Source organism: Giardia intestinalis, chromosome 2 (genome assembly GCF_000002435.2).
Source record: "Giardia intestinalis strain WB C6 chromosome 2, whole genome shotgun sequence".
In the NCBI taxonomy this organism is placed as follows: domain Eukaryota; phylum Fornicata; order Diplomonadida; family Hexamitidae; genus Giardia; species Giardia duodenalis.
The window spans coordinates 259,637-276,186 of NC_051857.1; the positions used below are offsets into that span (position 1 = coordinate 259,637).

Sequence of the window (16,550 nt, forward strand, 5' to 3'; positions counted from 1 at the left end):
GGTTTTTGTGGTAGGCTAAAATTGCCAAACGTTACGTCAAAGTGTATGACAGTATAGGTTAACACTGGCCTCAGTCGGCCATAAAGATTCGAGTCATAAAAAATGCTTCCAACTTTGTTTGTTAAGGTAGATAACGCACAGAAATGGAGCACAACTGATATAAAACAGCCCATAGAAAGTGAAGTACTTGATGTTGATATGGTCAGAAGGGTACTAGGGCGGGCTTTTGATCTAAGCAAGTGTCCCCCTAAGCCTACCATTATGCATGTGGCTAGCTCTGCGCTGTGCAGGGATCCCGTTCCCAGTAGTGTGCTTACTCGGTACGAACAACTCTCAGACCCGCCAATTCTTCTCCGGTCTGTCATCGAGCTATTAACGAGAAAATCGGCGATTTGTGTATGGCCACGGCCTAACCCCTCCATAAATTGCGTCAGATTCCAGTTGTCAGCTTCTGAGATGGATGAGTTGATAGCTCCCCAGCATTCTAACAATATACATCGAGCCACAGATGCAATCCTTAGCGGCCAGCCGGCCTTTCTCCCTGTACGCTATCCCTCTTATTCTAGCGGATCTTTAGAAGCCTTAGGCGATTTGTCAGGCTATAGCATGGTTCCTAGGAGCTTACGGTCCCCTGGGGGTTCTCGGCGGCCTTGCCTCCACCTTCTCATTGATATTACCAATGTAACCTATGGAGACACGAATAAGCAACGATATGAGCCTCTCTGGGGCTCCCTAGCGGTTTATCTACGGCGCACAACCGATTCAAAGCTTACCCTTCACAAGGTCAGTGAAAGCGCACACTTCGACTTCACTACAAAGGATGTGCTAAGTTTAATGGGTCATGAGTCCTCCGGGAGGGACGTAACTGCAATTGCTGAGGCCAGCAGGCTTGTTGAGCTTAGGTTTCCCTTGGATTGCGACTACAATTTGGCAGATTTAGTCCTGGTCATGCAACTGGAACAGCTCTGGCACAATGAACACCAAACAAGGCACGCAATCTATTCTAAGATCATGTCTCAGGAAGGAAAGCAATCTTCCAAAGGCGCGGCGAGAGAGGCAGCCAAGATGGCCACAGCCAGTATAATTGCAGCCAGCACAGCAAGTGTGGTGAATACGGGGGGTGAAAAGAAGACGCTTTTTGATACTGTCGGCTCTAATGGCTCTGTAGTGATGACAGAACTTCAGAAGAAGGATCAGAACTCTATTTGCTCACGGGCTGCCAATGTATGGAAGCGTGCTGGTGCAGTGAGGACGCCTGTAGCTTTCGGCTTTGCATCTCTGGACTTGTCGTCTCTCCTCCTCTCTCCACAGCCAATTTTGGATGGTGTTCATAAGCCATCTTCCGATAAGCTCATGCAGTACATTCTGAAATCACACGCACCTATTCTCAGCGGAGATAAAATTCTCATTACACCGCTTTCTAGATACAATCATGGACCAGCGTGGCACTTCGTCCTCTTAGATCAAAGTTATGAAGATTTCTTGACTAACTCGGAGGGATTCCACGAACTTCTGGAGGAGCACTACCGTGAATGGTTACGCAAGAACATACCCGAAGTCCACTACATCCATGCTTCGCTCACAGTGCAGTTTCTCAACTTGGGAGTCTTCCACCGGTCCAAGAGCATTCTCACTATCTTTTCGGAGCTCTTTTCTTCTACCTCACTCAACCCAGACATGACAATCAACCAGACAGTTGCGAGGCAGAGATATCTGCGCAAAGCCTACAACTCGAGCGTGTCATCCTCTTCGGCAAACGATACACCTTATTTCCAGGGCACTGATGGTATGAGCTATCCTACTGAGCTGGCTGCTCTTTTATCTGGGGCAGCAGACTGCAGTGCTCCAATTACAGCAGATGACCTGGTGCGGCTACTCTCAACGAACAGCGAGGCAAACCTGGCACGGGGTATAATGGACTTAGAGGTAGGTGCTACAAGCATCTCCCAGCAAGCAACTACGGCCCATGGGATTGTGTATTCTGCAGAGCTCGATAACTTCTTCAACAAGCATGCATTTCTGTCACCACTGAACACAGGAATGTTCAACAATAGAATGTATTTATATATGAGCAAGTGCTACATCCGACGTAAGTTCACTGGGAACCTGCTTGTGCGTGTGGAACTGCGTGATAGTGATGACTTGTCGTCATATACTATTATTCAGTCGTTTTACTCTCGGTACACAGATAACTACAACCCAACAAATGCACCATCCTCGAGCATATTTTGCAGTTCTGTCGTCCAGCTGACTGGCTATGAAAGCTCCAGAGTTGCTCAGCTAGGCGTCAATACTGTGGACCTTCCCCTCTTGCTTCCATCCCAATTAACTTGCTGTGCACCCCACACCAAGGCAGCGTACTTTGGTACTGAATTCAAGTTGGAACTTCCTTTAGTTATTACAGAGGGCATGCATTTCTTTTTCACGATATATTCGGTCAATGCCTTGCACGGCGATAAGCAAGACCGGCTTGTATCACTTGATGACACGATACTCAGCCATGCCAGCAGTGCGTCTGGTATCACTCTAGGGGCATCCAATTTTTCCACATCCATGTCCACAGCGAGCACTATCTATCGATCCTCTCGGCAGCCAGATTCCACAACAAAGTCTGCGACCACGCACCGTGCTGTCAAGAACGACGCCTTCACCCCTATAGGCTATGCCTATCTCCCGCTTCAACAGTTTGACTCTGCACACAACCGCATGTACCATCTCTCTGCCGACTATCTCTCCCTACGAGTGTTTGAGACAGATTTGTCTTCAGGGTATCTTTCTGCTTCTCCAATCGGAGACCGCACAAGCTCTCACCTAGTCGTAAAGTGCACATCTCAAAGCTCCATTTTCACTCAGAATGTTAATGTTTTTCAAGTCCTAGAGCAGTACAGTCTGATTGATCAAAGCATCTCCCGCGCGACTGGCTCCATTGCCGGAACCGTGGCAAGCTCGGGCTCCTCTGCCTATGAGATAGAGCTTTCTCCCCTAGAGCTTTCCAAATTACTAACTTCTCTTAATGCCAGGCTGCAGGATCTTCTCGAGGTTCTCCAGAAAGGTGAGGACCCGGATCTAATGGTGTCTCTTCTTCACTATCTTCCGGTGTTTATAACAATGCATTCTACTATTCAGTCACGCATACTTCTAATAAGGGAAGTGACTGAGAGCTCTGTTGTGCTTACAAGTATGGCTCGTGGGCTTTCTCTTTTAGTGCTGATAACACGAACTTTTGAGAGAGACCAGCCATCGAGCCACGACGCTGCTCTTTCTTATGCACAACGAATTCTCTTTAGTGCATGTGTCTTTCGAAGTAAGCCTCAGTATGACGCATTGCTCCGCGACCAGACGCAGTATGGAAAATTGGTGTCACCGTTCCTTCCTTTGGAGCCGGAGCTCAATGCTAATAAGGCTTCAAGGCTGGAAAGGCTGGAAAACATTTCAAAGTTGCAGGAACCGTGGAAGAAAGTATCTACTACGTCTGCCTATTCCCTTTCATTTCTTCTAGATAGTCGGACCTGTTTTAACAACCCTGTGCCTTCTTTTTACACTAAGCCTTGTACTGACGAAGTACCCTCGATCGTTGCCAATGCCGTTTATAAAAGTGCCTACCCAGAGACTCTCTCCGAGCTTACGGGCTTCGTGGAAGCTGCCCTTCTTCACCTAGACGCAGACACATCTCTTGGTGCTGCTCTGCAGGCCTCATGGTATAGCCTTCAGCAAATTGAGAAGTCTCTTGCCTTTATATTTGCCGAAACAGAGTGCACTCTGGAGCACCGATTCTATGAGGCGCTTACACCAGGAGGCCTTCTTTCTCCGATGTCCCAGTCTAAGAGTAGCCCATCAGACGGCGCTAATGCATATGTTCCCCTGTCACCTCTTAATAGCAAACAAACACCTGTTCTTTCGAGTACTAAATCCCCAGCAACTGTACACACAGATGCTGATCTTCTTTATCTTCAGAGCAGCCTACAGAGACTACTGATCATCCTAGGGCGAAAAATGCTGGTCTATATTGCTAGGACCTTAGATAAAGCCGGAGTTCTCCCGGATGTCTCTCGCTCAATTGCCCGAGTGATATCAGTGTGCCACGCCTTTCATTACGATACTCTAGGCTCGGTACTTACTACTTGTTTCTGTGGCCAAGTGCTACCTACATTAGTCGACACCTCATGGTCTTATGGCGAGTTCAAGCAGTTCCAGATCTTCACAAGCATTCAGGACCAAATCAAGGATATGCACTCCACTAACTTTATGTGGAACACCATTGAAGCAGAGACGCTGGCCAGCATAGAGACCCCTGAACCTGTTGCAAAGATTCTGACCCACTGCTACAAGAACATCTATTATCCCTTCTTTTCCGAAATGTTCTCTTTAGGGCTACCATATATTCACTTTTCCTACAACCAGTTTCGTCGCTATTCTAAAGCTGGCCGTATAGAAAGCGAAATTGCGCCAGTTCCTCCAGATAACTTGGTCTCTATTCGCGAACTTGCCCGTGCACCCGAGGTTCGGTCAGACTCTGTGTCCTCTCACGCTCTGACAAATATGGCTACTAAGCAAGTGCTTCCACCATCTTCTCCCACGCAACGAGCTTCTAGTACTTCCACTCCTGTCCCTGGCAGCATTGTTAGAACGATCCCCTCAGCAGCTATTGGGGGCTTTTCTCCACCTCAAACTCCCGTTTTCCCATCTACGGATAAGTCCTCGCAGCCTGATAAGCAGCGCCAAGATCTATTTAATTCTATTGAGCGCCTGACCACCGAGCAACTCGTCCCTCCTCTTCTCAAGTATTTTCAGGAAGTGCTGGTTCACTGTCTTATGCGATGTGACAGTGCCACAGTGCAGTTGATAGTGATGTTTATGAAGGAGCTACTGTTAGACATTCCCTTTTTCACCACAGACGCATTCTTCGGAGGCTGGGACAAGTATACTCATCATACAGCCTTCTTGGTTCGGCCAGTGTTTTATGCTCTTATCATGACCTTTACCAGAGTAATCTCGCTCTCCTATTCTGCTGATCTACCACAGGCAGTGGGAGCTGCTGCGATAACACAGAGAGCAGAGGCAAGTGTTTCCGTGGAGGAACGGAAGGTTGACCTCACCTATGGAGAGTCAAGTGATCCGTCAATTCCTGGCTTACAGGCTCAAGACAGTGCGAATCTCCGGGTCGCTAAAATACAATCTGCGTCCATGGAGCCCAGTAACATCTCCACAATGTCCGGGACACCAAATCTTCAGTTGGGCCGCCTCCCGACCAACATTGCAGCAACAAACGCACCAGATAGAGCTATCTCTACAGTTATTGTGCGAACGGTCATCCATCTTATCCTATTTGCGCTTGTCTACGACCGTGACGTCTTAAGTCTCACCACCACGTCTCTTGATCATCTAGCTACTGTCTGTCAATGCATTTCTATGATTCCAAAATATTATTCGAGTGACTCGTTGGCCTCCTCGCACTTTCTATCCGTAGGATCAATGAGCTTTCTGGATCATCACATGGCTAACATATATCAAGCGGCAACGCGGTACGAGATGGACTATATTGTGAAAAGCAGTGAGTTCCACAGCGCTACAGATAAGATGGCGTGTTTGGTTGGTGTATATCTCAGACAGCTTGAACTTCTTTATTCCCCTTCCCATATTTCAACAAGTCCACAAGTCGATTTGGCCGCTATAAAATCCCGGCACCAGAGACGGCCGATTAAAGCAAAGATATTTCGTAACCTGTTTGCTAAGAAGCGTTCCGCTAGCTCAACAAAGGGCCTGGGTCATAATGGGGAACTGGATCTGCTTGAGACGAGTACACTAGCAACCCCCAGTGAGCGCCAGGACAGGTCTCCCATCCGAAAGAGTCTGTTCGATAGCAACGCAACGCCTCCGCGAAGCAAGAACGCATTTGTAACGGGCAGAAAGCGTGTCTCCATGCGATCGAAGTCTAAAGGGGGGCAATTGGACAAAATACCAGTGCAGGAGGCTTCTCAAGACGGAGTGACTGGAGACTATAGCGATATGGATGAGTTTTCTGCCCTGCAGGCATCCCTACTAATCAGCAGTGTTAGGAGCTCGTTCCGCAATAGCGGAAGGCTGGGACTATTAGAAGCATCAACAGAAAGCAGTATTCTATTTGATAATCAGTCAGATTCCACCGTATTTCAGCTATATACCATAGCTGATTTGGCCACGGATACCTCTGCAAACCAGGCACTTCAAAAGGTAGACGAGCAATGTATCGCTCATCTAGGTCATATTATCCTCGTGCTCGGACTGTCGTATTTCAAGCGCGTTTTTCACCAATTCCGTATCCTCATTTCCACTATCAAAGGACACGGCGACTACAGGCGCATCATTTCTGGGGGTCCCTTTTATCCTACTCTTTTAGGTCCTGATAGCTTGCGGCACTCCCCACTCGCTACCAGAGAGCTGGGCAACGTGCAGAATTCCACTGTAATAAAACGAAAGTCGATTGATCCGGCAGACAAGTCGTCTGAGCAGGCAAGGCAGAATACCTCCTTCAAGCGCTTAGAAGATGTACCCAACTCGCATACCCTGGTGTGCATGATCGCTAGAATGGTGTGGGCGGTGCATCTTACTATTTATAACTTTATTCCTTGCCCCTTATTTACTGATCAACTCAGAATTAAGCTCTTGGATTATGCACGTGACTTCGTGAGCGGGTATAAGGACTACTTGTATATAGATTCACGGTACTCATCCATTGAGCCGATGTTTGCGTACTTTAACATATATAGGGTTCTATTCCGTTTAGCAATGGAAAGTAGGGGAGCCCTGCAGAATAAGTCGCTCGCTCCTGCAAAGGACAATAACGATGATCAGCATAAGAAGGCAGTTGAACTCGCAATCGAAGGCAAAGAAAAACTGTATAAAAAGTCAGTTGAGCTTGTCAGAATGCTGCTTCGAGAAGAGAGCTATCGCATAAATAGGGTTAACAACGTTAGTCTAGTCCAGATATCCACTCTTTTCTCAAGTCTAGTCACGAATAAGAACGAGTACGAGACCATGCTCATTGTGATTGATGATATAACTAGAGATAGCAACGCACTGGCTAATATATCTGAGAAGCTGCGTCAGATTTTACTGGATCGAAACCATATAAATAACATGGCATTCTGCATCAATCCACATACCGGAAAGCAGTGCTACCAACTGGATTATCTTTTGAACCTGTACTTTGACCAGGCAGAGCTCTACTTTCAGCAACCAGAGATGCGCTTTGAAGCATTACACGCGTTGTTCCATCTTTTACTGGAGCATGACAGGCAAATTGAGGCAGCCCACATGGCAATTTTAATGTGCAGCCTCATTTCTGAGTTGACCCACCGAGAGGCCACTATAAGCGACTCCTATGACGTGGAACTGCGTTATGCGATCATTCCTGGTCTTCTGATAAGCTCCAAATCGTCGAGGTCTGCCCTTTTGTCGCCAAGGTCTGGCTCACAGGCGCTCTATCAAAACATTGTTGATTCTCCGACAATTTCTAGCGTAATTTCGCAAATACCCTATCGGCTGGAGCAAATATGGTTGTTCAGGGAGTGCATCCATGACTTCCGGCGTATTCTCCCAGGTCTCACGATACAGACGGAAAAAGATGTGATCCAGAGAATGTTTGATCAGAGTGCTTCTCCCTTCTCTCTACACGATTTTTTTGGACATCTGGCCACAGCAGGCGAGATCTTTTTAAAGAGCAACTATTTTTGGCAAGCGTCTGTTGTATTCAGTCTGCTACTGCAGCTACATAACAAGTTTGGGAACATTAACAAAGCAATCGAAGCAGCAGAGCTATACACCAAATCTATCAAGCAATACCTGGCAGGCGAACAAGTGACCAAGTCACGGATGTACCTCGTGTCATTCCATAACTTCAGTGAAGATGTGGACGTTGAGGAATACATATACTGTAATAACCTCAGTCCAGATGACTTCCGCCTCAATCTGAGAACATTCTATACCGCTAAGTACCCTGACGTTATTATTTGCGGCCAGGGCTCGAGACTTGATTCAGACCAAATAAAAGCAAAGACGATACGCATAGCAAATGTGACACCCATCACACTCATACCAGGGACAGATTTGACAGAGTCAATCTTGAATCGAATTCAAACATCGCTGCTAGCATACTTTTCCAGGATAATCGGCTCCACGCCAGCATCCAACCAACATCACTCGCATGGCCTCAGGAACGTTGCTGTCAATTCTACTGCGAGTGCAATCACCGAAGACTCGCCTCTTAGACCATTGTCGCCTGTTCCCAGGTTTTCTCAACAAAGACTCGATGCTGCTGGATTTAATGTACATAGATATATTGCTCTAGTTCTTTCGTACGTCTGTGGAGCGACTGGACCCAACTATTCCTCCTTAGATCTAAAAGTTAGGCATCCAGACATACAAAAGCAAGGTGCACATCTTTACTCTTTCGTCTTCAAGTACTCGTATGCGGATACACACGAGGTGGATAGGAGACAAGATGGGAAAACAGCCGTATACGGACAAATAGATCGGTATTGCTTCGTTCCTTACGCATTTCCTTCTTACAAGACTCGTCAGATAGTAATAGGCTCGTACAGTAACAAGATTCCTCCCATAGTCGCAAGCGCGTTTAGGGTTCTTGAAAAGGCTGCGGCCATCACTCAGCACGTGCAGAATAAGGATCCGCTCGGACAGATCCAGCTTACGCTTTCTGGCATGCTTATGGCATTTGTCAACAAAGGACCCGTGCATCTAGCCGAGCTATTCCTGAAGAGAATCGTCCCAGCCGAGCATAACACTATGCCTAAAGACTTGCACTCCAATCGAACCCAAACCCCTGTCTTGAGTAATGCACTGAGCATAGGCAATCTTAGCATTGCACGGGTGATATCTCAACGTGCCATCGAGGGAACTCCTCAGGCACAGACTCTACAAGTCTCTATAACCGCGGAAAGTGACACCACGCAGGGGCGCTTCAGTGGAGCCTTTGGGGCTCTGTATCCCGGTCTCCCAGGAACCACAGTGGGAGCGGGCGCAAGCTATGACACGCTTACACGCTGCAGTATAAGGAATGATGAGCCGTCAATGGAGAGTAGAATCAGCCGCGCTTATCGCACAAGTGGATATCTTACATGTCCAGATTTTTCAAGTAATAGGGAGTCTGTGGCAAGCGTTGCCTTCAGTGACGGCGGGCTTGTGATAGAGTCAAACGCAACCTGTCCTGAGTCTCTCCTGTCTAGCTGGGAAGAGTTCGAACCCTCGGAATACCTGAGTATCAGCTTGAAGTATATGATGGACCGGATAGTTCTTGGCTTGAGATATTCTACCGAGCTGTGCAAACATGGGATGAATGAGATAACCCTACAAAAAACGCTTATGCAGCGATGCATCGAGATGATTAACGCCCTTAAATTTTACATTGACGGTTGGGACTACAACCCACTAATTGATCAATGTGTGGCGCTGGCTTCCCTATTAGAAATTATTTCCTAGATGAGTGTGAATCCACTGTTTACTTTGTGGGTGTAAATTTAGGTTATAATCACCAGATCAGCGGCCTAGCCCTTACTGCACCATGTATCAATTTAGTACTACGGAAGCCATGGGTCTTCAGCAGTCTTCATCTTATGAGACTACCTTACCATCCTGTAAATATTTGGACATTATCAACTGATGCAAAAGCCCTATGTGGCCTTGAGTAAAGGACCTTTGGTGTGTAGATGTGTTTACTCGCCATCAGGATGGAAAGTATAGATACGTCAGCATTAGAGTAGGATGCTAGGATGATCGAGAAACAGCGTCACTGTGGTGGCAAAAAGTTTGTTCAAGATTGATGGGGAGTATGTTGTAAAGGAGCATATCGTCCACAAGTATTAATATTTCCAAAATAGTGGTGGAAGATACAATGATTTAAACAAATTAAACAAATTAAAAAAGCAAATGATCTGCTTGACCTGGCTTCTAGTCCTTAGCCTCACTGAAGAGTGCCAGCGTCGCGATACCACGATAGGCATCTATAGCGAAAGCGATTTTAACAAAATCAGGGACTGTCCTTGCTGCGATTATGCAATAGGTGCAGACATCGCCTTTCAGCGCCCCATAGTCCCCATTCCTGTTTTTACCGGTAGCCTCTATGGTCAGAATCACACGCTGAGCAATATACGGTTTGATCTTAGCGGAACGCCTAATGAGTACGTTAACTGCGGAATATTTGGATTTCTGGACCAGGGGACTGTTGCAGCAGTATCCCTTGTTATCAGTCATACAATGGTTGACAGCAAAATCCTGAACTTGGGCACTGTGGCAGGGTATGCCTACAAGCCACGACTATACATGATCAATGTAACTGGAACCATCGAAGGCACCTTTTCCACACCTTCTAGCTCAAGCGAACACCCTTATCTGGACAAAGGATCCTCCATCGGAGGCATCGTTGGCCTTTTAGAGAATGAAAACGGGGAGCCCATCACCGAGATGAGGGGCTTTGTTAATGTCTCTCTCAGCAACGTTAACAGTGTATACTATCCTCTTAATATCGGCAGCTTCTTCGGTAGATTCGAAAGCGATACCCCACTGCAGCACTTCATCATACACTGGTCGTCTACTATGCAGGTCGCTCTTAAGAGTAACACTACGGCATATGTCGGTGGCGCTGTGGGGTACTGTGCTGCAGACGTGGTGCACGCCACAATAGGAACTAACCAGACCTCTGGAACTATAACTGGAAAGGGTACTCCAACCCTGTTTCTCGGCGGCGCGTTTGGCTCCGTCGGAGGCCTGTACAAAATACTGAGTTGGAACAAGAACACTACCTGTGCTGCTGAAGAGGGAACTTGTGTCTCTGGCGCGATAGCCGGAATGGTCTCCACAAGGAAAGCGGTATATAATTTAACCTTTGGCGGCCCCTCAACCGTTAGTTGTGATGCACTGTCATGCACAACTGGTGGGGTGATAGGCAGTGCAGACGCAGGGAAGTTTGATACGATGCTGTTCAACGGATCTGTCAGCTGCAAAGCACGCGATACAGTAACGTGTGGTGGGGTGTTTGGTCATGTCTTTTCATCCCTTGATAGGATCTATTCATATGCACAGAGCGTTGTAGCATCTTCAGTTGCTAGCTCTTCAGACATGATCATGGCTGTAGGAGGCCTTGCCGGTATTATTGGAGGAGACTCACTGAACGGGGAAATGCTCGTTATCAATTCCAGTGTTTCCAATGTAACAACTGTTAGTGGAACCGGTCCTGGCTCTATCTTCATAGGCGGGTTTGCAGGAAAAATAGCAATGCAAGCAGTGAGACTCATACGGATTTACTCATGTGCAGCATACAGCAATACAGTCAATGCAACAGAGACGTCCTCTAGTTACGCAATTAGCAATCATGCTACAGCAGGCGGTTTTGTCGCGTTCTCCAAAATGGCAAAGTACGATTTTTCCTACTCGTACAATAGCCAGAATATATCAGCGGAAAGTAAGCTTTCATCTGCTGCTGCCGGCGGCTTTGTCGGAGACGGGCTTGAAACGCACGGAAATCATATGATGATATACAACGCATACATAAATGGCACCAGTGGCGGGCCAGAACAGGCATCTGTCCGTGTAGGCGGGTTCGGTGGGGGACTAGAAGGGAATGCCTTGGTTCGCTATACTGGTGCTTTCAGTAAAGCTCTAATTGGAAAGTCGGTAGCCCAAGCAGCTCTCAATGTAGGAGGGTTTGCTGGGATTCTCCAGGGAGCTCACTCTTACGGCGGGTTTTGCGAGGCCGACATCATTGATGTGACAGCCACTGGGGATGCTGGTCGCTATTCTGTAGGGGGGTTTGTTGGGACACTGAATGGTGTGACATCATACGTCAACGGAGCGTGGGCAAAAGCCAACATCAAAGTAACTAATCCTGGTAGTGCAGCTTTCGACTCTAAAAAGGGTATGAGGATTGGTGGCTTTGTAGGGACAATGGAGAGCTCGTCAGTCTTAAACTCAACTCAGGCTTTTGGATCGATCACGCTGAGCCAAGCCCAATCAGCTAAGGCTGGTGCGATGGTGGGTGCAGCACATACAGCAAACATATCAGCATGCATGAGCAATGTAACATTCTCCTCGTCTCCATCACAATCCGATCCCTTCAAGATGGTGGGATACTCGGACGGGACGATCAGCATGGACGATGGCTCGATGAACTTCCAAATTGTAGAAACAGAAGGACAGGCAAGCGAAACCAACGTGACGTATTTGACCTGGGACAAGGCGAAGAAGAACAGCAGCTATCAAACTACATCAGGTAGCTATTATCACGGGTTCAATTTAAACAACCCTAGTAGGCGCCAATATCTCATTAAGTACGAGAACGAGTACCCAGGCCTTCAAGTTTTACCCAACCCTTGCTCGGTAGATAATCCGCGCTGGAGGGAGGGCAACTATTGCATCTTTGTGGAGTTCAACGTCAACATAACACTGTCCAGTGAGTACATGGATGGCAAGCCTTTCGTTGCAGCGCATGTAGCGCCAGACACGTGCCCGGACTTCTCCGTCTGCCGGGGGCACTACACTAGTCCTCTTACCGTTGACTGCAATCCTGGCTTTGGAGGGTTGCGCTGTGGAAATTGCACCACCGACTCAGCATGTGCTCATGGAGGTAGCTGTGACAAGTCCTTTGGTTCTTCATATGGATCGTGCAAGTGTGTTCGGGGTTACAAAGGTGTCGACTGCACATACGAAACCTGCGGGGGGTATAAGAACGATCAATGTAATGGATTGGGCATGTGTACCTATGTCAATGATGGCTTTTATATCTGTGATTGCCCATCCAAGGAGTACTACATCAAGAATCAGCTCTGTGCCAAGGGGTGCATGGGCCTCACAACCGGCATGTGTGTAGGTCCGCCCTCCAACTTAGATAGAAATATACTCTGTCCTCCAGGGCAATCCTATAAAACGTTCTGTGGATCACAATCAGGCGTAAATCAGAGCGGGTATATTGCATCCATCAGCATTATGACGATAATCGCCGTAGTTGCGGTCATTCTTCTGGTCCTAGTTGCGCTGGGGAAGGTTTCCTTTACCTGTTGCAAAGCCAACGGAGGCCACCAGAGAGATCTGGGAGATTCCATGCCACTGGCAGATCGTGAAATGGTCAACAGCATCCACTCACCACTGGACGCAAGTGTTCGCCGTATCCAAAGCGTTAGTGGTGGGGTGTCAATCCTCTAATTGACCAGCCGTCACTAATCTCATCTTTAGCGGAGAATAGCCGTAAAGATAGGAATAAGTACATTCACTTGTCATCGGCCTTATCGGCATCCTCGACAACTTCGTCGTCATCATCATCTCCAGTGGACTCTTCTTCCTTGGAGTCATTGTTTGCTGCCTCGCGCTCCGCAATGGTCCTCTTCAAGGCCTCGGCCGCGTCATTCTCCATCTTTTTGATGTCATCCATAGTCATTCCTTTCCACTCATCCCACCAGATACAGCACTTCTTGTGTGTTTCTGTGAACACCGACTCCATCTTCTTCCCTAGTATGCCTTCGATGAGCTTCTCGCCTGGAAAAGCCGTATGGACCTTCAGGATTTTGTAGACTATGCAATGGTCGCCGTTGTTTTCCTTAGAGATACGCTTAATGTCTGCCTTCAGAGGGCCCTCACTGAGAGCCTTCGGTGCTTCCCTGTTCTCCTTGGCAGCAAGCTTCTTCTCCTTAGCTTCCTTTTTCTTGTCTATCTTCAGAGGCTGTGTGACATCGCAATACACACGCTCGATGACACCCCCCTTGGCCTCTGCAAACTCTAGCTTCGAAATATCCTCTGTATCTTTGCGCTCTTTAAGGGCCTCCTTGTCCTTCTTCAGCGATTCCTTATCTTTCTTCTCAAGAGTAAATGACTCCGGTATACTCTTGCGAACCTCCTCGGGGAGGTCGAAGGTCTCGGCGTATGATGCGTTCTTCGGAGCACTATAGACCCAGGTCTCAACCGACATCGCCAGCTTATCGGGGTACCCGGGGTTATGGTAGGACGTAACCGTGTGGGGGAAGGCGTTGTAACAGGTCTCCTCCATCTTGAGACCCTTCTTGGGAATCAGATTTGCAATGGCCTTGGGTACCATTTTGGACAAGTGAAGCAGCTTAAAGGTATAGATGCCGGATTCCTCCTGTCCTGAGGGGAGTGTGCGAGTGTACGGCTCATTTTTGAGAATCTCAAACCCATCAGAAGACTTCTTGGAGCTCTCTTCTAAGGTAGATCTGGCAACCATGTAGAGCTGCCCGAGTTTATACTTCTCGATCGAGAAGGGAAGGGGGATGGCAAACACATAGTAGCGCATGTATTTTTGTTGTCGAATATTGTTTTTAAGACACAAAATTTTGAATTTCCCAACTTCGTATTTTCAAAAAGCATGGCAACTAATCGCTTCGTCGTAGCGCACTTCGAGGCCTATCAGAAAGCACGGCAAGATTTTGTTCAGGGGCTAGCAGAATTAGCACAGCATCCCCAGAATGTGGAAACGATAAAATCTCTCGGTGGTGTGGCTCTCTGCAGATCTTTGTTAATGGATAATGTGCCATCCATACAGCACTCTGCGGCCACAGCTCTAGGGAGAATTGCTAACTTTTCCGAGGAGATGGCCGAACTGGTCGTTGCGAACGATGTTCTTCCTCAGTTGGTATTCTCTCTCGCGGAACGGAATCGGCACTACCAAAAAGCCGCAGCATTTGTGCTTCGCAGTGTCGCCCGTCACTCTCCGTCTCTGGCCCAGGCTGTGGTTGATGCAGGATCTTTAGAGCCTCTTGCAATCTGTTTGGACGAGTTTGATCCGTGTGTCAAGGAGGCTGCAGCTTGGGCACTGGGGTACATTGCACGTCATAACGAGCACTTAGCGCAAGCAGTTGTTGATGCTGGCGCTGTTCCTTTTCTCATTGCTGCTGCACAAGAACCTGAGCTGAGCCTGAAACGCATCGCTGTTTCGGCTCTTTCAGACATATCTAAACACACACCAGAACTCGCACAAGCAGTCGTGGACGCTGGGGCTATCTCCTACATCAGTCCTCTAATCTCGTCTAAGGATGCGAGGGTGCGACGCCAGGTGTGCTCCGCCTTGTCTCAGCTGGCCAAGCACTCAGTGGAACTGGCAGAGCTCTGCGTTGAAGGTGAGATATTTCCACGTGCCCTTCTTCTTCTTCGGGACAAGGACAGTATTACTTCGCGCAACGCGGCGACACTTGTTCGCGAGGTGGTAAAGCACACAGCAGAGTTGGCTCAGCTAGTCGTTAATGCTGGAGGCATTGGTGCCCTCGTTGAGTTCATATCTGTGACGCGAGGACCAGACCGGCTTCCAGGAATAATGGCTCTGGGCTTTATAGCAGCCTTTAGCGAAACTTTGGCCCTCTCCATTATAGTTGCAAAGGGGGTGACGCCGTTAGTCAGTTGCCTGGTCTCTGAAGTAGAGGATCATGTGCTGGCTGCAACTGTTTGGACCTTGGGGCAGATAGGCCGTCACTCCCCCGACCATGCGAAAGCCATCTGTGACGCAAACGTTCTGCCCAAACTTCTGGCTCTATTCATCAGTGAGAGCTCCAGTGACGACCTAAGACAAAAGGCGAAGAGAAGTATCAAGTTCACTGTACAAAAGACAACAGCGCTCCCTGCCCTTGACCCCCTGCTCTTCCAGAGTCCACCGTCCATACTGAAGCACGTCGTGGCTCAGTATGCAAAGATACTCCCCAAGGATGTAGAGTCCAGGAGACAATTTGTTACATCCGGCGGATTGCAGAAAATACAATCCATCGCATGTGAGCCGGGAACAAAACTTTATGAAGCCATCGAGCAATGCAATGCGTGCTTCCCAGACGAAATAGTTAAGTACTACACCCGAAAGCCAGAGAATATGCTCGATCTGATCAAGTAAATGAACCCAAGTCCGGGTACCAAGTATAGCGTTCTAAGGACTGCAGCATGGCAGCTCACCAAATAGCAGTCTCCAGGTTGTCGTCTTCACGTGCATTGCCGCTATCGATAAGGAGCTCCGAGAGAAGCCATGAGAAAGCCTCATCGAGGCCCTGGCGACTCATAGCAGAACAGGGAAGCACAGCCCACTTTCTATTACTGCATAGAGCATCTAGGGTAATGGCAGCAGAAATCTCTTCAACAGACAAGGCTGAAGGTATGTCCTGCTTGTTGCATAGGATCATCACAGGGCAGCCCTGGAGGCGCTCGGCATGAAGAACTTCGCTGAGTGCCTTTCTACATGTGTCCATCCTTCGCCGGTCTGTGGAATCGACCACCCAAATAAGCGCATCCGTGGATGAAAAGTAGTTGCGCCAGTATGTTCTGATGGTCTGCTGTCCACCAACATCCCAAAGCGCAACGGCCATAGAGGTGTTCTGGGGTCGCCACGTGCTGATTTTGAAACCAAGAGTCGGTGCAATCTCTGTAAGTGGCTTTCCCAGAAGAGAGCTGACGATAGTGGTCTTGCCAGAGCAGTCCAGCCCAACAACTAAGACTCGTGCTTCATTTTCAGAGGCTTTGATGGCGCGCAAGACGGAGAGAAAGCCCATAAGATTGTCCTAAATCTGGTTAACAAGAAT

The 16,550-nt window shown here is 48.1% G+C and overlaps 5 protein-coding genes across 5 annotated transcripts; 3 read left to right on the forward strand and 2 right to left on the reverse strand.

The window, feature by feature from the left end:
- Nucleotides 1-102: 102 nt before the first annotated feature.
- GL50803_00114209 (uncharacterized protein) lies at nucleotides 103-9,474 on the forward strand (the record flags this gene model as incomplete). Its single annotated transcript, XM_038045670.1, has 1 exon — nucleotides 103-9,474. One exon carries the CDS (start codon nucleotides 103-105, stop codon nucleotides 9,472-9,474), a length of 9,372 nt encoding a protein of 3,123 aa, XP_037901683.1.
- Nucleotides 9,475-9,921: 447 nt separating this feature from the next.
- Nucleotides 9,922-13,188, forward strand: GL50803_00114210 (uncharacterized protein; the record flags this gene model as incomplete). The annotated part of the gene is made up of 1 exon (XM_001705477.1): nucleotides 9,922-13,188. One exon carries the CDS (start codon nucleotides 9,922-9,924, stop codon nucleotides 13,186-13,188), a length of 3,267 nt encoding a protein of 1,088 aa, XP_001705529.1.
- A 64-nt stretch (nucleotides 13,189-13,252) lies between these two features.
- Nucleotides 13,253-14,290, reverse strand: GL50803_004197 (Phosphatidylinositol transfer protein alpha isoform; the record flags this gene model as incomplete). The annotated part of the gene is made up of 1 exon (XM_001705476.1): nucleotides 13,253-14,290. One exon carries the CDS (start codon nucleotides 14,288-14,290, stop codon nucleotides 13,253-13,255), a length of 1,038 nt encoding a protein of 345 aa, XP_001705528.1.
- Nucleotides 14,291-14,362: 72 nt separating this feature from the next.
- On the forward strand, nucleotides 14,363-15,871 carry GL50803_0016202 (Axoneme central apparatus protein; the record flags this gene model as incomplete). The annotated part of the gene is made up of 1 exon (XM_001705475.1): nucleotides 14,363-15,871. One exon carries the CDS (start codon nucleotides 14,363-14,365, stop codon nucleotides 15,869-15,871), a length of 1,509 nt encoding a protein of 502 aa, XP_001705527.1.
- A 55-nt stretch (nucleotides 15,872-15,926) lies between these two features.
- GL50803_004192 (ADP-Ribosylation Factor like protein 2b) lies at nucleotides 15,927-16,520 on the reverse strand (the record flags this gene model as incomplete). Its single annotated transcript, XM_001705474.1, has 1 exon — nucleotides 15,927-16,520. One exon carries the CDS (start codon nucleotides 16,518-16,520, stop codon nucleotides 15,927-15,929), a length of 594 nt encoding a protein of 197 aa, XP_001705526.1.
- Between the last annotated feature and the right edge of the window lie 30 nt (nucleotides 16,521-16,550).